Source organism: Python bivittatus, unplaced genomic scaffold, assembly GCF_059951505.1.
Source record: "Python bivittatus isolate LINGU-HERP-01145 unplaced genomic scaffold, Pbiv_v1 ctg000680_np1212, whole genome shotgun sequence".
NCBI lineage: Eukaryota > Metazoa > Chordata > Lepidosauria > Squamata > Pythonidae > Python > Python bivittatus.
This window is the reverse complement of record NW_028277095.1, coordinates 2,352,389-2,373,671: the sequence shown is the minus strand read 5'-3', so window position 1 is coordinate 2,373,671 and position 21,283 is coordinate 2,352,389. Positions and strand designations below refer to the sequence as shown.

Genomic DNA, 21,283 nt, shown 5'->3' with positions numbered 1-21,283 from the left:
ATGATCCTATAACCATATTTTCTTGGGCTACATGCATTTAAATGAAGACAGCAAAGGCTGAAGAACTGCCCCAGGTGAGAAATATATTTTTAGCAGCAAGTTAATGCTTAAAGGCGTTGTGGTAAACATTCTATTGCTTTTTTAATAGTTTTCCATGAGTAGCATATTTTTCAGTATATTCATTGTCACTATTCACTTCTCTCCAGTAAGGCAATGGTCACCAGCAGTTGCCACTTTCCTAACTGAAGAGGTTTGCAGGGGTGTCCACAAAGAGGGCAGCAGATGTTTTAAAAAAAAAGGGGGTGTGGACACACCATTTGCAGCCACCATCTTGACTTTTTTGACCCCACCCTCTTGTGGATGCCCTTGCAGATTTGGAATGTACATGGATCAAGTCTCTATGGAACCTGACTGCAGTCCAAAAGATTTCTCATTGGAGGATGAACTTCACGTAAGATGGAAAAGGAAAAGATTTATTCTGATTTGGAAAGTGCAATAGGTAAAGTGCCTGTTTAGATCCTTCCAGCAACATTTCTAAGCCAGTGCATTAGGAAAGCTAGTTTTTCAGGGGAGCAGCAAGGCCTTGACTAAACAACCCTCTCTTAAGTTCAAGCTGCTCCTAAAATACCTCTTTTCAAACTGGAGAATCAGAGAAGTGCCTGATGGAATATATTGTCTTTAAAAATGACTTGCAGATAGAAAACTAGGGATCAGAAAGGGTTAGAACCTACTCTTCTTCCTGACATGCTAGCTTTCTAGATGCATTCTCAGCTTCCCAGCAGAAGGGATACATTCCAGGAACAATTTCTCCAGAATTAATTCCAGCACCCAGCATAGTTGGGCATGCTGCCATAGTCCTACAGAGCTTTCCAATGGAATTTGCCTACATTCCCTGGAGTCACCTCACGCCAAACCATTGTGAAAAATACAAGCTGGCAGAGCCAAGTCAACTTCAGAAGCGTGGCGCTGCTGCCCGCCAAGACTTGCAATAAATGAGAAAAGAGATCCCAGGAGAATCCATCAAATATACTTGGCCAACCTCTTCTCTTAAACTATAAGCTGACCCTGAGTTTTACGGTTCATCTGAAAGGCTGCGTCAATGGGACATGAACTTTGACATTTCAAAGGCCGCAAACCAATGGGTTCACAGCAGACTAAGTTAGCTGAATTGGGCCCCTACTTTGTAATTTAAGTCATGACAAACCTGACCATGAATCGGAATGGGACCCGAGTTGAACTACTTAGCCTTGCTCCAACCCAATGCATTGACAAGTTAAGGCAAGCTCTCACTGGACTGTTAAGCTATGTGTAGGCACATCATACGCAGCTCAGTTTTCTGAAGTTATTTCTTTAAGCCAGTGTTGTCCAAACTTGGCCACTTTAAGATGAGTGGACTTCAACTCCCAGAATTCCCCAGCCATGCTGGCTGGGGAATTCTGGGAGTTGAAGTCCACTCATCTTAAAGTGGCCAAGTTTGGACAACACTGCTTTAAGCAGTGCCTAAGAATCTCGCTATAATGTAGCCCAGTATTTCTCAACCTTGGCAACTTGAAGATATGTTGGACTTCAAGTTGCCAAGGTTGAGAAACACTGATGTAGCCATTATGATATGCCATCTGACAATGATCAAAGTAATTATCTTGTCCAACCCTTTATCTTGACTCAAGTGGCATTCCTAGAGCAAGATAATTGAACAGTATAATGCCCTTAGAATCGAGTCCCATTTCTGTACTCTGATGCTTTTCAACAGAGCTGGTGTTTTTCTAAAAGTAATGTTGTCAAGAAATCACATCAAAGTTATCAGATGGAACTATGAGCTGCAAAGCTATTTGATGCCACTTAAAAAAAAAAATCCCTGGAAGTTTTGCCCAGTACACAATTTGTTCCGTTTGTATCACAGAGTAAAGCTCAAGACTCTATTTTTAAGACAGTGGTCACTTACTCCAGATTCCTTAAAGTGACAAATGAAAATAATGGTACATTAGATTGTTCCATTTGGTCTTTTAGAGACCATGCAAGAGCTACAAGCATTCCAATAGGATATAGACATCTCATAAGCCTTTCTATCCACTACCATGCATGGGTCTTCTAGTGAAGACCTTACACTTCAAACTGTAAGGGGGTACTCTTACAATACAACAATGGCCCTTCTATCCAAATAGCAAAAAACTTTCTTCTAGCAAGATAGTGCGTCCACTGAGATGTAACCAAGCCTGTCCTTACCCATGCCAATCTCTACATGCAGAAACTTTGTTTTGGGCATGCCACATTCAATCACAACATCCTCTACTTGCAGCCTCAAGCAGGATGGTCCAAGACAATTTCAGCACCTCAGTGAGAATTAGGCCTAGGTCCTAGGATTGGGCAGTCTTCTCCAACCTGGTGTTCTTAGGATGTGTTGGAATATGGCTCCAATCATCCTCTAGCAAGCATACTCGAGCCATAGCTCGGCACATCAGGAGAACACCCGGTTGAGGAAGATAGATCTTGAGCACACTTTGTGATGCCACCAATGACAATTCTAGGGCTAAACGTTTGCCATGTTTAAAATGGAAAGTGGGGAGGAATTGGCCATTGGAGGTGGAACTCTCGCAGAGCAAAGACAGCAGCACATTGATTCTTTTCATACAAGGAGTTGCTGGCGTATCAAGGTCCCAGTGCAACAACCTGGACATCATTTTATGCCAGAGTCTCACCCCACGTGCCTACAAGCCCCAGACATTGCAGGGTACTATAAGAAAAAAATGATAGGTGTCTAATCTTTGGCAAAGTGCCTTTTTTTTAGGAAGACCTGAAGGGGAGGACCTAGTTGCCCGAAAAGTTCAAAATTGAGCTCTGAAGAATGTTGGCTCAGTTCTCAGGCTAGCAAAAATGTTTTGTTTCTTCGGTTAGATTGGAAGAGGTGGGACAATATTCCAAGCTATTCAGGAGGGGCCAAACAGTTGCTGAAGGACCCTCTTTTCCTGTCAGAATTTGAAGAGGCCAATGTTGATTAAAAATAGCCATTTAAGGAACTCTCAGACTTCAGAAAATTAAATGTTGCAGCACTGAGATTCAGAGTCTGGATCGGACATTGATATTTGCCTATGACCAGTACCATTCATATAAATGTTCCAATGACATCTACGGAATGTCCACAGATCCACCTTTCTTACTTTCTTTTTTTTGTTTTAGGTTCCCTGTTTGTGTCTTCCCACTTAGGATAAGCAGAATTATATCTACACTATCTGACTGTCAAGTCGCTTGAGCTACAGTACAGGAAGAGTTTGGTGTTTGCTGAAGTGCTATTAAGATCACTTTCAAGAAAAGCTTATATTCATTTGATCTCTTGGGGCAGATCAAGAGAAAGGTAAAAAAGAGCCCCCATTCTAAGAAGAAATGGAGCGTATACAGTCCTAACCAGAATTCTAATTTCATACAGTTTGTCTGAAGGGTGGGATGGGAGTGGGGTGAGAAATAAAAAAACTCTATAGCCAATAACCAGGGACCAATCTATACTTTCATAGACAACCTGGGGAACCAATGATTGGGGACTGTACCACTTCATTCATGTATATATGATTGGTGGCAGAGGAGGAGCAGACTCCAAATATTCTTTCCCAACTAAAGGAGGTTCTCATCAGATATTTTAGACTGTTGAAAAAAATATTTAAGTGTGTAAGTAGATTTGCAGTATTAAGCTTTAAATAGATAATTTCCCCCACCTCTCTTTTTAAGTGGTACAGTCTCAGGAAAACTATGCCATGTACTTTTTTTTTTTTTTTGAATGTATAGATTGGCTCAATGTCCTTAGAAGTCAGTTACAGTACATTTCTGGTGTATTGTGAATGCTAAAGAAAAAAAAAAAGAGAGAGAGAGAGAGCAATTTCTTAGTTTGGTACAACTGGGATTCTCTACTCATTCAGTGGCACATTACACACTTTCTGAAGAATCACGCTTCATATGGGCTGGTACAGATCCCTCCCCCCGGAGATTCCTAAAATAGATTTTTAACTTTTGAGGCTCAGTGATGCGTCTCCGATTGAAGTCTGCTCTCGGATGAATCTGGGCACAGCGATCTGTCTGCAGCAGGTGGAACAGGCTGGCCATGTTTGGTCCAATTTTGGCCATCAAACTGTCTTTAATGGTCCCGACTGTTTCTTCCCCACATTCCAATAAGCTTCTCACAAGTTTGTTGTAATACCTGCAGGAAGATGATATCAGTTAATGCTCCATAAGATTTCCCCAGGCTCAAAAGAGTTCATATATATGAGGCCAGCATACAGGACGAGCACTCCTTAAGACAGGTCAGTAGCATTATGCTGATATGTAGAGATGGAGATGAAGGTGGATTCCTATCTAAGAACCCCCAACGTACTCTGCATTGCCCAAATGCAATCTGCAGGGACAATATGCCTGAACCAGGGCTCATGGTAGGGTCAGCTCTGTCAATCGGTAGCAGAAGAAAACAGAGGAAGCTTCCAACAGGGTCTCAGAAAAATCAGTTGGGTAGCACCTTTTATTAAAAGGCAAAAGCTTTCATGAACATCTTCTCATTTTTGGCTACCATAGACTGACACAGCTCTCCTGAACCCCATGGCCTGCTGATCATGAGCATCTGCCATCAAAGCCTGTTGCCACATCCCACCTAACAGTAAGGCCTTCCAATCTTTCCTTTCTACGATCCTAAAGCCACAACTGACGTACTACTAGCTACTACAATAAAAGCCCAGGTAGACATCAGAGAGCAATGTTAAAATGCCTGACCTGAAAATGCATGGTTGTAAACGTAGATGTGACACCTTCACATTTGTCCATTGAAGAGCACAAGTAAATCACATAAAACTTCCTCTCCCCCCCCCCCCAACTTATCAGGTCAAGCCCATCTGCCAGATCTCAGACCAAAACGCAGCAAGGCTTTCTCCTGAACTGACCAACGGCATCGCTCTTTCAGCCGCTTCCACTTGCAAGCAGCTGCATAGAATGCTCTATGACAAAGAAAGAGCTTTAATTGGGGGGGGGGCTTTTTCCACACAGCAACCGCCTGAAGTCACATCAGAATGACATAGCAACATGAGGGAGACTAATCTTGTGCATTGTTCCCATAGGTTTCCCTCAGAGGCCTCGGGAAGTCAGCTCCTCCAACGATCCAGACGCTGGCGTCTTAAAAATCTGAAATATTTTTTCCAGCCCCACAATAACCGCTCCAGACATGCAAGTCATATTTTCATTTACAGAAAGGAAATTTGCGCAAGCATGGCTAAGAACCTGTTTTAGTGCCGCACATGTCAATTTTTGAAGGCGGATGAGAAAAGGGAAGGGAGGCAGTTTTAAATCCAATTAGATTCTCATCCGCATTGCTGTTTCATTCGGGGACTAGCAAAGGAAGCACCAGAGGCCACCAACTTTTATTAAGCTGGTCAAGTCAAGAATGCTCTTTCTGTCATTTTAACCTAAGGGCTGGCTGCTGGAGGTGAAGCCAACAAAAGACTTCCAGATTTTACTCATCCGGAGTCAATTAACTTGAAATGGCATAGCCATTTCAGAGATGAAGCTACAGTTTAGGAAATTGCTTGGCCTCGGCCACAGACTCTTCCTCTTTCAGTCCCTCTGGAGTATGGGGGAGATGCAGGAGACCCAGCGTGGTGTAATTGTTATGGTGGACTTGGATCTAGGAGACTCTGCTTTAAATCCATTCTTGGCTAGAAAAGCACATTTTATCATGCGGATAAAATGGAATTGAAATCCTGGAGAAAAGCAGACCTAAATCGAAATCACAACCACACACAAGTTCTCTAAGTTTATTTAGCTTGAGGGCTAAATAAATAGGAAAGATATAAAGGGTTGATAACCATAATTTATATTTTTTTATTCTTCTCTCATATCCTGGAAAAAAGTGAAATAAAAGAGGGCAATCAGCAGCAAAGTGGATGGACTCAGTACAGTGGTGATGGGGGCACCATTGGAAGACCCGAAAGACCAGGTTTGGGCAGATCACTATGGGGAAAATCTATGTGGCTATGAAGAGTCAAGGCTGACTTGATGGCACATAATCAATGTGTGTATATATGTGTGCATACATACAACCCTACATATGATGTAACTCTCCAGGTATTTTGGATGGGCAACTTGAAGCCCAAGGGCTAGATGAAGTCTCTGAGGCCCTTTCTGCAGCCCCCTATGACCCCAAGTCCTAGAATCCCAGAATGTGAGAGTCAGAGGACTTTGGAGAACATTTGGTCCAACTCCCTCCCCTGTGGTTAAAGTGTGGGACTAGGCCCGAAGAAATAGCCATGATTGTGGTCGTAGGGTTGGTATAATATACAGCTTTGCAATGAAAATTATAGATTCTCAATTTAAAAAAAAATACAGATGGAATTTCTATAAAATAAGGTAAATAAGATGTATGGTATAAGTGGGGCAATAAGAAAACACAGAAAGATACCCAAAAACACTTAGTGTTAAAATCCCCCAAAGTGCTAGTTAAATTTGATAAAGTATTTTACTTATAAAATGCCTTAATTAATAGAATACTTAAGCACTAAAATACTATTTCAATCTACCACTATTTTAATGTACTAACATTTTAAAAGTTGAAACCCAAACATTAAGGTTCTCCTACTGATGGAGCAGATACTTTCAAATTCTTTTTAAGATTACAAAGTCACTGCCCCTGATTGATTTCCAGGAGTCCAGTAAAATAATATAGCAAAAACCCTAAAGTATTGATCTAAGTAAATTCAATGCTCCTTAAGGGATCTCTGTATTCAGTGGCATCTGGAGAAGATCTGGGATACCCCTGTAAATGCTGCTGAGCAGGGATGACTGAGCATAATTAACTGAGGTTATTATTCATCATGATTTTTCAAAATTATGCTCAGTGACTTATGGGGTGTGCGTGTGTTTCAGTTTGTAACGAGCTGTGGATGTTTTAGAATTGTCTGTAACCTGTGAACGGCTGAAAGCTATGTATGGCTTATGGTGGGATATAAATGGAATGAATAAATGAACGAATGAACAAATATGTCCCCCGTCGTCATGGAAAATCACTGAATGCCTTGGGCCATTCACTCTCTCTCAGCTAAATTTCCCTCACAGGGTTGATGTTTTGGGGATAAAATGAAAGGAAATTCCCATATGGAGCCATGACCTCTTAGAGCAGGATTTCTCAACCTTGGCAACTTTAAGACGGGTGGACTTCAACTCCCAGAATTCCCCAGCCAGAATTCCAGAATTCTGGAAGTTGAAGTCCACCCCTCTTAAAAGTTGCCAAGGTTGAGGAATCCTGTCTTAGAGGAAAGGCAAGATATTCTATTAAACTAATGAAGAAATAGCAAATATTCTTGCCATTTTGAAAATGGTAGCACACCCTAAAATAGGCTTAATGTACTTTTAAAAATAGGAAAAAGCCCCTTAGCTCCCTACCCAAATTGAAGGAGGGGACAATAAAGCTGAAAATCTTTGCCCACAGTTCTGTCCCATCTCTATGTCTGAATCATTCACTGCTGCTTTGGCCCTCTCCAAATGCTGTCAGCTCCCATAATCTTCCCAAGTGAGAGGTGAAAGGACATGGAGAATTCAGCATCTGGTTCTTTCTTCCCTCAGGGATGAATGGAAAATCCATTTGCTTCAATGCGAATTTACCCAATTCAGATTTCCTGAATAGTCTTGACCTCATACAGAAGACCATTTCCTATATCTGGTGTGTATTTCTGGATCATTATGGGAACCTCTCCTCGGCTGTAGGATTTAAATTTAGCAAAGCCATTGTCCAGATCAAGTGTGAAGATTACCCTTTGGTTTTTCAAAACAGGCTTGAGAATTACAGTACTTCAGGATAAATATCAGTCTACAAAGCTTAAACCTTGCCTCCTGGATCACAAATGTCTATTCAAGCTAAACTACAGGAAGATGTGCTGACTTTTTAATGACTTCCTGCTTGACTCTTTCACCAACTTAGCCATTCTTAGTCTCTTTGGGGTGTGGGTGGGGGAGTAGCATCAACTTACTAACTAGGAAATCCTGTTGGGTTTATTTCTAGCTGCAGTATTAACCTTTTATTTCAGTCATTCAGAGGAATACATGTTCGAAGAAGGCCCAGGACTGAGCAACCCATTCTTCCAACAATGTTTTCAGGAAAGATGGAACAAGTCTAACATCCAGAAGGTTGCTTTTTTTTTTTTTTTTTTTAACTACAAAGCAGCTGTAATATTGTAATAGGAAATCACAGGCCATCCGTAAGGGGGTCATAAAAGTCAAAATGATGCTTGTGACCATGTGACTGAAGCCTGCAGTATACATAAAAAGGGCTAAGCTTTGATGGGACAGTTGCTATCACCCTTTTGACTTTTTTGAACCCCAAGGATCCTTCTGACCCTGTTCTAAGGCAAACTGCTGGTTCAGCCAGCCCAAGGCTGTCTTAGTCCCCACCTCCCGATAAGTCAGGACCACAAAATTAAGAATTCCCAGCCAGCAGAGCTAATGCACGCTGCCTGGCAGTGCTTTCTCTGGGATTCACATTGCAGCCTTTTCCAATTTGACTGAGATTAAACCCAGGACTGAATTTCATCACTCAGTTGGTTCTCTTAGTTTCTTTCTAGGGTTACAAGTTAAAGAGAGAGACTCAATTCCCTTGTTCTATGTTGCTCTGAGAATCCCCATGTAATGCATTAAGGACAGTGGGTGGCTGTGAAGAACTGTAACCTTGAGGTGCAATGAAAGAACCATTCTAGGTACGCCCAACTTGCCACCACTCCATACCCACTGCTTAATCCAGCTAATGGTAGCTGTGGCTATCCGCACAGCTCTCCATGGAGAGCTCCATTGGCTGCAAGAGGAACAACAGTTGGCAAATATATAGAGCTGGCCATCAAGAGACTAGAGAAGCCACTCAGGAAAAACAGGGTGTACATTTAAATAAACTAGAATAAACAAATACAGAATATATTAACTTGTATTGATGATCTGTTCCCTGCACAAGCAACCTTATTGGCCTGGGACTTGAACACCCTTCTGCGGAAGTCCAACCTGTGTCATTTAAAGGTGCAGCAGACCTACCTGTTTGAGAAGTGGTTTGGGAGTTGGACCACTTCTGTGATGGCTTCTGGGTTCCTTTTTGCAATGCCACAGATGTCCAGCTTGCTATAACATTCTTCCTGCACCTCAGAAATCATACGCTGGAACGTGGAGCACCGGCGAACGGCCAGGAACACCTTGGACGTGATGCCATTGGCAATGCATTTCAGACTCTCCTTTACAAAGGCTTTCCCCTGCCAGAAGGAGGACAGAAGCATGTAAGTAACTAGGTTAAAACCCATGGAACATGAACTTTTGTCGTGAGTTTCAAACTCCAACTATTATTGCTCAGAGTTGTTTCTGACTTGTTCAGCATTGTTCCAGAAGACAAGCAAAAAACAGGAGATTTTGGTTGGACATCAGGAAAATTTATTGCCTCTAAGAGCTGTTCAACAATAGAACAGATGGAATTGGGAGGCTCTCCTTTGCTGAAAGATGACCATCTGTTGGGGATGTTACAGTAGTGGATGCCTGCAGGCAGGGATCTTAATCTCCAAAGACCTCTCCCAACATTTATATTCCATAACTCTATTTACAGTAACAGTGTGTAAAACTGATTAAATAATAAATTAAACACAAGGCGTACTTGAGAACACTAAGCCATGTTCACATTTTTTTTATAAAATACATTATCCCTTTTTTATTATAACAATAATAATAATAATCCCAAAGCAGAAGTTGGTGATGGATTTCCACATGGGAGAAGGTTGATTTATACATACTGTTGTCACAAGAACCCTTTTGTGCAAGAACTTTCTTGTGGGTAGGAAGCATCAAGCAACAGAATGAACTAATCTAGTCTTCTCTTACAAACCCCTTCCCCAGTCGGATTCTTCCCAGCTGGTTTGGGATTACAACAACCAGACTTCCTAGCCAGCATGACACTGAATTCTGAGAATTCAATGGATCTGGGGGCACCAGGTTTGGGAAGGCTAGTTTAGGAGCCACCAAACACAAGGGACCAGCCTTGCATTTTCCAGTAGCTTCACCATTTGAAAGACTAGTCCTCTGTGTCAGGAGTAGGCAGGCAGGGGGACTTCATATAGCAGAAGACCTCTAGATCGTTTGCAGAAGTTCAGCAAGACCTGACAATAGTTTCACAACAGTAATTAGCAACTCACTTTAAATGATATATGTAAGACCAACCATTCTTTCATTTTCTAGCCTCAGTGTTCCTCATCTCCATATTTGGCATATTTGGACAGGCTGGATTCACTTCAGCCAGAAGCCAGAGTTTATTAATCATAACGGTTAATCAAAATCAAATAAGCTCTATTATAGCTTACCAAAATACATGAAACTGAGCCCTCCCAGTAACAATAGCAAATAAATCTGCCTCAGTTATTAGTCAAAAAGGAATGGAGAAACAGTGATTTTATGTTGATTAACGAAATTGTTATACCAAGTACTTCATGTCTATTTTAGTATCGGAAAGTCCTACGTTGAAGAAGAACAGTTATTTTGAAGGTTTGTGGGTCAATGTTCTATTTTTCGTTATCATCAGTTGTCTGCAGTCTTCCACACCTCAAGTCACAAGGGAAAGAACCTCAGGTCAGTTCCAAAATCAGGAGCAATCAGGAAGGCTGCAGAGGGAGTGAGAGGGAGTGTGTACACCCCTCTTTTTGCCAACTCACAACCCTAAAGCAAGCTGAACCCCCCCCCCCAAACAAATTCTGAAGCACTCTGAGAATGAAGTAGAAAGATAAAAGCCCCCTTTGAGATGTTTCAGCAGGATGGAACGGACATTGCCGAAATTCTCCAAATGAAGAACAATGCTTCCTAGTGGCATTCAAGAGCTCCTTCCAAACTTGAGCTGCAGGAATAACCCAAGGAGCATTAGATTGGTCAAAAGAAATGCAACAGAAAGTGATAGTTTGGAAGTCTTTCTTCATAGCAATGTCAAGCTTGCTTCTCAACAAAAGGCTGTTATTCCCACGCCCAATGATCAGCGGCCCAGGTTGCATCCTGGGGAAGGCAAGGACCAGGTTGTTCTAACTCTTAGTCACCTGCATGAGGAGGAATCATATCAGGCACAGCTGGGAACACAGCTTTCCAACTTGTGAAAAATCCAATCTCCTTGCCAACTCCAAGAATGGGAAAAGCACATTTGTTTCCTCTTGAAAAAGAAAACTTCCTTTTCCACCCCACAAGGCGTCTTCTGCCAAGGCTTTACACACAGTTTGTGGGAAAAAAAATGTATTGACAGAGAACAGTTCCCTTGTCATGACTTGCTGTTCACAGAGCATCATTGCTTTGAACTGAAGGCTGCTGTCGGCTTTCCCAGGTGATAGTAGTACAAACTGTCAGCTGGGCTATTTGCAGCTGCTTAAATTTATATGCAGAACTTTTAACAGCATGGAATTAGAGAACTGGAAAGAATCCAAAAGACCATCTAGTCTAACCCTCTGCAATAGTTAGGAAAACCATTTAAACCATCGATGAGAGGTCCAGCCTCTTAAAACCCTCCAGAAATGGAGCACCTTCCATCATTGTACAGCTCTTACTGTCAGGAAGTTTTTCCTTATATTGAATTGAAATATAGGTAGCTGAAGTTAATGCCCTGTATTTCTGGCCCTAGTTTCTTTGTCCATGGAAAATTGTTTATGACCATGTTCTCTGTAGCTTCCTTCCATGGGCAAGGGATAACTCAGAATCATTCTGAGTATAACTAACCCAGTAGTCTTGCTTGGGCAGCTGGGATTGCCTGGGCTATAACCAAAGAGGTCTTCCCACCTGGCCGTGCCAAGCAACAAAACATGATCTGGCTCACCCCACATGACAGTGATTTGCACTTACAAACCCTCCAGTGAGTCCATTTGCTGGAACTATCAAAACCGACTAAATGGGAAAGAAAGCTAAAACAACTAATTATTCTTGGGTGTGAAAATGGCCCCACATTAATAACACTGCCTTACTTTTTTTACAAGGTCTTACTATGGAAAGAGAAATATTGTCAGGCAACTTAATATGGGCCTTAAAACAGCATGTCTCCCCCTTCCCTGACTTTTATGATTACACGGCCATCAGATGTATTAACTAGAGGTGTGCAGAACATCCTGGGCTGTTTCAACACCAGCATGGATGGTTCTAACCATGGAAGAGTCTGTTTGGAGTGGTTCAGAAGTGGTTCAGGAAAGCTCTTGTGAGTGCTTTATCACCCTCACAATGTTGAGGGCAGACTTGCTAGAACCTTTTTATTTATTATGCCATTGAGCCCATCTTGACTCCCGACAATGGCCAGCAAAAGTCCATGCAGCTTTCTTGGCAGCATTTTTTAGAGGTTCCTTCTTGCTAGGGCTGAGACAAAACAAGTTATTTAGCTGGCTTTGTTCCCAAGGCAGGACTAGAACTCACAGTCTCTGGTTTAGGGCCTTTAAACACTACACCAAATTGGCTCTAATTGCCTTTGAGTCCCCCTTGGTCCCTAGAGATTGCCTGGACAAGTCCATGCGGTTCAACATTTTCAGAAGTAGTTTTCCATTGCCTTCTTCCCATGGCTGAGAACCTGGCCCCAAGTCATCCAGTTGGCTTCATGCCCAACACAGAACTAGAACTCATGGTCTTTTGGTTTCTAGTCTGATTCCTTTAACCACTATGCCAAATTGGCTCTCTCTAGAACCATAGGAACTGGATTCTGAGGTCAGAAAGTCTGTGATGAAGCATTTATATTCTAAGTCACTCTGAGATTTTTCAGTGGAACAAGACATACAATGTTTAAATAAATAAATATCTTCTTCTGCAATTCCTGGTATTAATTGTATTTGAGCAAGTAAGTAAATTTAAAACTGAATCATATTTAGAATTTAACTTTTTTATTTTAATCAGGTAACTTATTTTTAATCGTTTTATAGTCTAAAACTAAGTGACTAATGTTACTAATATGTAGTGTTTTTAAGAACACCTAATTGTAATGGTTTTATCATTCAAGAAAACATATAAAACTTTTTTCCTTTATTTAAACTGATTAACAATTAACAATTTTATTTATTTAACTACAGCCAATGACCAGAAAGATTAATAAAAGAAAAATTCAGAAACAATGACCAAATACAGTGAAGACACTGTAATAGCCACATATAATCTTAAAAAATATTAGGCTTAAACCAGAGTAAGGGACAAATTGAACAAAATACAAAACATGATAAAAAGGATAAAATAGAAATACAATAAAATAAAAGAGCAAAGCAATTTCATAATGTCATCACTCCAAAATTAGGACATCTTAAGTCGTCTTATGGACATTTAGCAATTCTACTGGTGATGGGAGGATTCTGATCTGTGGGTTTTTGTTAAGGGATGGTAAAGATGTCTACATGTAAACTGACATAAAAAGGGCAATGGAAAAATACGTGTGAAAGGATCTCACATTTGTTCTGACCAGGAGGTAGCATGCCTCAGTGATGGGGTCCTACAGTTAACAATACAGTATGTATAAAAGCTATCTATCTATCTATCTATCTATCTATCTATCTATCTATCTATCTATCTATCTATCTATCTATCTACCTACCCACCCACCCACCCACCCACCCACCCATCCATCTTTAGATAATCTAGCAACTTGGACTTGAGTAGTAGACAATAAATATGCTTTTGTTGTGCATAATTAATAAGTTTAAACCAAGTCAAATAAGCATAATCTTTCTCTATTATTGTGATATTTGCCTTTTTTGGTCAACTTTTTCATTAAAGAAATTTTCCAGCACATTTGCTACCATATGGAAAAATTCAAATCCTTTCCTGTTTTCTAAGTTCTTGATACCACCTGTCTGGGTGTGACCAATAAATAAACTATCACGTTTTGATGTTTCAAAAGTTTATTTTGATTACCAACAAAACAAAACCTTAGGAAGGCCAACTTTGGACATAATAATGTAATGTGCAACCCTATTTGAATTTGAAAACATCAGTCCAAAAAGACTGGACAACTTTACATAACCACCCTATAGGATAACATGGATCTAATTCTTTCCATTTTCTCCAACACATGGGGCTTACAGCAGACTTCTTTGCACGCTAAGCTTCTTTGGTGTTGAATACCATCCTCAAAATACTTTTGAGTTTTCCCTAATTTGAGGGAAAATGGATTTCAGTGGTTTTCTATCCCAGTTGGGTAACTATAAAGTCAAAGGGATTTTTAGGAGGGCTGCTTTGGTATTGTGAGTAAAGGCACTGGGCTAGAAAATGGGAAGCTGAGTTTTAATTCTGTCTTGGGTATGAAGTGAGCTGGGTGACTTTGGGCCAGTCCCTCTATCTCAGCCCTGGGAAGAAGTGGTGGGGGGGGGGAGGGGGGATTTTATATTTGATTTCGTATATTGCTTTCAACCAATTCCTTTCGTGTTCTCTAATGGAACGTTGCAAATTTTTGAAATTTTCCATTTATCCCTATTATATGATGAATTCTGTCTAATTTCAAATATATTCATGGTCTAATTGCTTTTGTTTTAATGGCTGAACTGCACTAAAAAGCAGAAACGGATGTATCTGAAACCACGAATGAGCCACATTTCCTAAAATTATCTGTAATTGGTTTCCCATTTTGGGAGTCTCCCTGACATATAACTCTTTGAAATATGAAAGTCCTTTCATTGCCCAACCTTCCTTCTGTTTAATTTCATTTTCAGAATACGAGACAAGATGAAAAGTAAAGAGTTGAAGAGGTGATGGGTATGAAATTAATATAAGGGCTCATCCTTTTCAAATGTTGCAAAGGTTTAGAAGAAATGGATTCTGACTAACTTCCAGTTCTTGATGATGATTTTAGGAAAGTGCCCTCATTTTCACTAATAGTATATTTATGCATTCCATCTTTAGCCAAAGTGTTAATTCTTTTGACCTTATCAAAAATGTTATTGAAATGATTATCATCATCAGAAGATTTAATATTTGTGGAGTCCCTGGAATTCTCTGAGCTTGGCTGTTTTCTTGCAAATGTTTCATTACCTGGCTAGGTAACATCTTCAGTGCTTCTACTCCACAGTTCAACCCTGAGCTACACATATTCTCTTCTATTGATTTAATATTTAGAATTCTGAGGCCTCCTTCATTAATATTTTTGAAAAGAATCTTTGAATCTATTCTTGCTTTTTTGCCAGTATGTATAAATTTTGCCTAGATCCAATGACTTTGGACTGAAAAAGGTCACAACTTCCTGCAATATTGCCATTGTTCCCATACCAAAGTTCAGTTGTGCTTGCCAAAGATATTTTGACACTTTTCTTATTTCAGTGGCAAGACTATGATATGGATCGAAAACAGCTATAATGCTTAGATTTTTGTGATTCTGGCCAAATTCACTCAGACTTTTTAGGCTTTTTTTTTTTTTTTTAAGAAAGATGTTTGTAGGTGAAAGTTGAAGTGATAAGATTTGGAAGCGCATGGCTGATGTTGTGCAAATGTTGGAAGATCATGCACACTTCTGCAATTTAATCTCATTTCTAGGGAGCATGAAAAGATGAAGTGGGGGAAAGCTATTGGATAAATAGCAAAAGACCGCGTAAAACAGGAGCAGTTCTCACTCATAATCTTCATCACTCACATGTATTTTCCCTAATTAAGATTGGACTGGAGGAAAAAGTACTGTTTGAAATGACAGAGTGCAAGTTTGTTTTTCCAATGTTCTTGATGTGTCACAGCAGAAAGGGAGAATGCTTTTTCTTCTGATGTGCTGTGGATTTCAGCAGATGTTGTATAATTCTATTATAACCACTTCTACCTTTTTTAAAGGGGTAGCTAAAGAGGACCATGTAATAGCAGCCTTGAAAGCATTATGTTGGCTAGCTGTGACACCCAACTTAAGGAGTTAACACTCATCTGAAAAAAGTCCAAGTTGCACTGGCGACTTTATGAACACATCTATGTCACTTTCATGGCAGCCCTATGAAACTGGCATTTTCTTGGCATTATCTTCTTCTAGGATGGTGTTGTTTTTTTTTTTTAATTCACTTGAATTATGGCCCTGCTAGTCTTCCACATAAGTGCCAACCAGGTCTGACCCTGCTTAGCTTTACAGCCACACAAGGTTGCTCTGATGTTGCCACCTACTGAGAATAATATCTGCCTATAAAACCTTACATGTTTTATGATTCAGACCCATTAAATGAACCATGCAAACATCACTGAACTGGTGCAGTAAGATCCATGGGAGAAGGCACTGCTCACAGCCCATCCACTGGACCTAGCTCATGATGAGATGGTCTGAATTAGTGCCTTCCAAAAACCAATGCCCTCATTATGGAACTATAATTATTCTAATTAACTCTAATTAAGCAGCTGGTCTCAATAACTGAAGGCATGCTTATTCATACAGATATTTGTAGACAAGACTAGACTCTTGTATAGGCTATTGTTTTAAAATGAATGTTGCAAGATTCTTGTTCTTTCATATTATGATAAACGCTTTTATGGATTACAGTGTTGATTCTTTCTGGCCCCTTGCTCTCGCGTCCTTCAGGAGGAAAGGAAAGAGAAGGCTGCTAATGCTTACTACTATTACTAGCTTATTGCTCAAACAAGTAGGGGTCCTCATCTTTCCTTCATATCAAATGCAATCTATGCAAAACCATAGACTTAAATATAAGAAGGGATTGCAAAAATCCGGTTAAATCTATGTAAACCATACCACGTGGATCCCCAACGCTTGATCTCTAGATATAGCAATGGCCATAGCAGCTTCTCAATCACAGATGTGCAGACCTGCGACCAAACCCCAAATACTTCCTCTAGGACTTTGCTCGTTTGCTGCTGCTGCTGCTCAGATTTTACAGATCTCAGTCTTTCCCAACCCTGAGTGGAGATGCTAGGGATGACGTTTAAGAACTTCCGCATACAAAATAGGGGCCCTCTCATGAGCCAAAGCTCTTTCCCGGCCTACCGGCAAGCCTGCTGCTCATAAAACAGACGTTCAAATTTGTACCCTACCTGAGTGTCGAATTTAGCAGCACTGTAGAGGAAAGATTTGCAGATGTCATACATGCCACCTGTGTCACAAGTAGAGTTTTCCAGACAGGCGAAAGCCCCACATCCCACCTGGAGGGCACTATTTAGACATCGAACAACATCTGCTGCAAAGAAAAGGGTGGGAAGAAAAAAGAATATCTCAGTGCAAGCTTCTATCACACTTTGTGCTCCCATAGCAGCTTTCGGCTCAGCTGGTGGTATCTGCCCCAATTGTTGAGTCATGTTTTACTTCCAGACAGAGCTTGTCAACACATCACCCTTAGTAAGTATTCATTACATTTTGAGCACAATACTCAACTTCCAGTGTCTCAGCAAGTGCAATTGCTGCACTGGAAGATTGTGTTTCAAGCAAAATAGTTTCCTACTCCCATAGAAAACAGTAGTAGTTCTGAGGATCAGCCATGCTGTAAGACTACAAGGGACAGGCAGTAGGTTTTGCACTGAGTTTCTAAAGCCGCCACGGCGTGGCCAACCATCAACACTGTTCCTCTCCTCCTATTACAAGTACTAGTTTCTCATACTTCTGCAGCCTGGGGGTGGTGGTGGGGAAAATTCATTTCCAAGTATTTGATGAAGAAAATGCCTTCATTCTCCACCCATCGGGGCCCAATTCTTATGCACTGGAAGCTAGAGATTCTGGGCAGAATTCAAGCACATGTGAGCATCAGAACTGTTTGTTATTTTCACATTCAAACAGGATGCCAAAGCTATTTTGGTGTCTATCAAACGGGTGCAATTCTATTCTATCAGACCATAACCAACCTGCTGTACAACATCCCCGTACTCTTACCACGGAGGGTTTTTTTTTTTAACTTAAGACATTTTTATATTACTTCTCCAAATGAAATAATTCTCCCTCCAGGCCAACGACAAATTCAATGCAATTTGATTCAGTGCAATTTGACAATAACATGACAACAAAAGTAATTTCACACATAATTCAGAATCCCAGCAGCTACAAAAGCAGCATCAGATATATGAAACATCGAAATATCTGTCTAACCCAATTACTTCAAAGGAAGAAAACAGGGCCAGGAAGGCTGGAAATTATGGGAATAGTAGTCCAATACATCTGATGTTCCCAGGCTGGTGATGGTTGAGGCTGCCTGGAAAATGTCTCTTTAAGGGGTGCCCATAAATGATGGTCACCACCCAAAATGGCTTTCCTGTATATCTTGGCCAACAGTAAGATAATAAACATACCACCTCTTTAATAATGTGAACCAATTTTACAAAGGGACATTTTTGAAAATGACTATATTGGACTGACTATGAGACGAGGACATCAAAGAGGCAAAGTACCTTTACCTTTGCTGTTTGATGGATAACCATAATTCAACATTTGATTATTTTCTCAGGTCTCCCCTCTCCCCATGCAGGTATGCAAAGATTCTTAGGAATTGAAGCTGCTATCCCACATGGACGGTGGAATCTACATATATTACAGTTCTGTTCCGTTGTTCAAGACAACACTCTGTGAATGCCGTCTATGAACAAACGCTTCCCTATCTCTTGGGCCCAATTAGAGGAAATACATTGGAAAGCCATCATCAAGGATGAGTTTAAGAAATCTATAAAAGTGGAGCATAGAGTTAAGATTCTGTAGAAAGACAATGCGGTGTTGTGATTAAAGTGTTGGACTAGGCCCATGGAAACCCAGATTTGAATCACTACTTGGCTGAAGCTCAGTGAGTGATCTTCAGGCAACCATGATCTTTCAGTCCAATTTGAAGGGATGTTGTAAAAATGAGGAAGGGGTAAAGATCAGGGATATCACCTTGAGCCAAAGCCAGGATATATAGCATCTTTAAGAGATCTCAGAAAAAAAAAAGCCACATTATTTATCACAAATGAGCACGGAATTAAGTAATTATATCTGTAAGATTATTATCTTCCAGCAGTGTGCTAAAATAATATCTCCTTTTAAATTAATATTAATTTTTTCCCCTCTAACCTGAATTTCTACTTAGTTACCTATCACCTTGAAACCATATACCTCATTTTCTACCTGATCACCTTGTAGGCATCAGGAATAAAGTGAACTTGAATGTAATTTTTAGAAACCCTTTAAGAGGCTACTTTGCAAGGAGAGACCAAGGCGTTTTGAGGGACAGTAGCAATACTTTTTTTAAAAAAAATTGCCTCTGCTCCTATTCTAGTACCTTATAAGTGGAGACTTTAAAACATAAGCATCTTCTTCCAATGCTATTAGATGTGCCAAGTGAAAGAAAAATTCAAATTGGTAGGTACCCTGTACATCTGCCTTCCATTATGATGTTTCCATGGATTCAACTTAGAACTTTGCAATCTGCAGGTTTAATAAGCATTAGGGCTTTCATTGTTTTAGACACCCTGGAAGAACTGAGACCCTAGGTTTCTATAGTAACCAAGTACAAAAGGAAATTGAGCAAATACTCCAGCATCAATGCTGCAGAGCCCTGCAGATCTGAAATAAAAACCCTTCCCCTGGCAAGTGTCAGATTAGGGGAGTGTGGTTGCCTTGATTGAAAATTAAGATGCAAGTGATATCTTGCCATACTGGAAGCAGAGGGACCTCCCAGCACTTTGGGGTATTAATCTTTCATTTTAAAGAAAGCTCCTTCAGCACAGTAGGCTTCCCATATGGAAAACTCAATTAAGGTGGTGTGTGTCGGCTAGGCAATGCAAAAATTGCTGAAATGGCCCCAAGAAGAAGAGTGAAAAGTTAGAAGCCTGCTGGAAGGAGGTTACTGGAGCAAGGATGCCGGTTTCTTTCTTTCTTTTCAAAAAAGGGCATGGCTTTTCCGACCTGCTCTTTCCTCTCTTTGGAGAAGCCAACTAAGAGAACACTCGGGGATTTGAATTCATTTGGAAATGGGGAGGAGGGTGCGGGGAGAGACCTGCTTCGGTTAACTTCTGCAAAGGGCAAGGCTGAAGGGGGAATGCCCAAAGGACGGGGTGTCGCGAACCCTGCGGAACACGATCCGGAATTTCGATTCGCGCTGTCATTCTCGCGGGCAGCATTATTAGGGGGGTCGAAAGAAAGGGCTTGGTTTTGCCCCTCCACCGGCCACAAAAGGGGTCGCTTGCCTGCACCGACTCGTGCCCCAAGCGGACAAACCAAGCCAGCGAGCGGAGATTCATTTCATCCCCCGGAAAGTTTTCCTGCTCAAGCTGCTCCTTGCACCCGGCTCCTTGGGTTTCGCAGAGAGGGGGCTTGCGCAGGAGAACTTTCCCAAGCGCTGGTACCGCGAGCGAGCGAGCAATAGCCTGGCCACAAGCTGCTGGCCCGCTCGAGCTCTCCCTGCCCCTCCCCGCCCCCAAGGGAAGGATCTGGAGAAGTTACCTGAGTTTTGGGCTGGAAGCCTCGTCTTCCTGGGGCTGACGGAGGAGTCATTCTGCTCGGGTTCATAGGATGCAGAAGCAGCAACCGCCAGCAGCAGGAGAAGCGTGGGCTTTTGGTGCATTCTCTAAGTTTCCGCCAAGTTCGCGCGGCGTGCTCGCTCGAGAGTCTCTCTCTCTCTCTTTCTCTCTCTCTCTCTCTCTCTGCCCACTTCCTTGGCTTGAGCAAAGACGCGGATCTGGCTGTTGTGGGAAAAGAGAGAGGAGGAAGAAGAGGAAGATTCGCCGAATCAGCTCAACCCAAAGAGCCCCCTCTCTCTCCTTCGATTCTGGCTCCTACTAGCTGCAGGTGACCAACCTGGAGCTTTTATAGCCGCTCTTATCTCCCCCCACCCCCAAAAGTCCTTCCCCGATCAGGAACCAATCGGGGGACGCGGTGGGCGGCCAATGAGAAGCGATGCTCATTCAAGCACAGGACGCCTGGAACTTCATAGGAAGAATATTTTCCAACCCATTAAAAGGACCTCCAAACGGAATCTAAAACCAAACAGACACGCACGCACACACAGACACACACACAAGTTAATTTTCGTTAATGTAAAAGAGGGAGCGAGAGCTTAGGGAATTGGGTTCAAACGCTGCTCTGTGCATAATCAAACTTTGGGCATTAGTTTCTGAACCAATACGGACTTCCTCATACACGTGAAAAATAGCAAGGAAAGGTGAAATCTTTTGCAAAGAGCATCCGTGTTCTGAACAGATGGAAACGGTAGGGGTTTAATAGGTACTCCCCCAAAGTAGGATGCGACTGGGAATAAAGGCAGTCACATAAACAGGCATGGATGAAGACAGCATCTCCTAAAGCATTAGGATCAGTGTTACTATGCAGTTCCTTTACACTCCCACATTTATAAGTGATAAAAATACATATCTTAAATATCACTGTTTC

The 21,283-nt window shown here is 41.3% G+C and overlaps 1 protein-coding gene across 2 annotated transcripts; it reads right to left on the bottom strand.

Moving 5' to 3' along the window:
- Positions 1 to 1,445: 1,445 nt before the first annotated feature.
- Positions 1,446 to 20,661, bottom strand: STC1 (stanniocalcin 1). Of its 2 annotated transcripts, none has more exons than XM_007436552.4 (4): positions 20,339 to 20,661; positions 16,975 to 17,117; positions 9,037 to 9,248; positions 1,446 to 4,183 (listed from the first exon to the last, which is right to left on the bottom strand). In XM_007436552.4, exons 1-4 carry the CDS (start codon positions 20,457 to 20,459, stop codon positions 3,913 to 3,915), a joined length of 747 nt encoding a protein of 248 aa, XP_007436614.1. In that variant the 5' UTR covers positions 20,460 to 20,661; the 3' UTR covers positions 1,446 to 3,912. The 2 variants fall into 2 exon arrangements, with proteins under 2 accessions (XP_007436614.1, XP_025027878.1); XM_025172110.2 differs by having other exon boundaries at positions 16,975 to 17,114.
- Between the last annotated feature and the right edge of the window lie 622 nt (positions 20,662 to 21,283).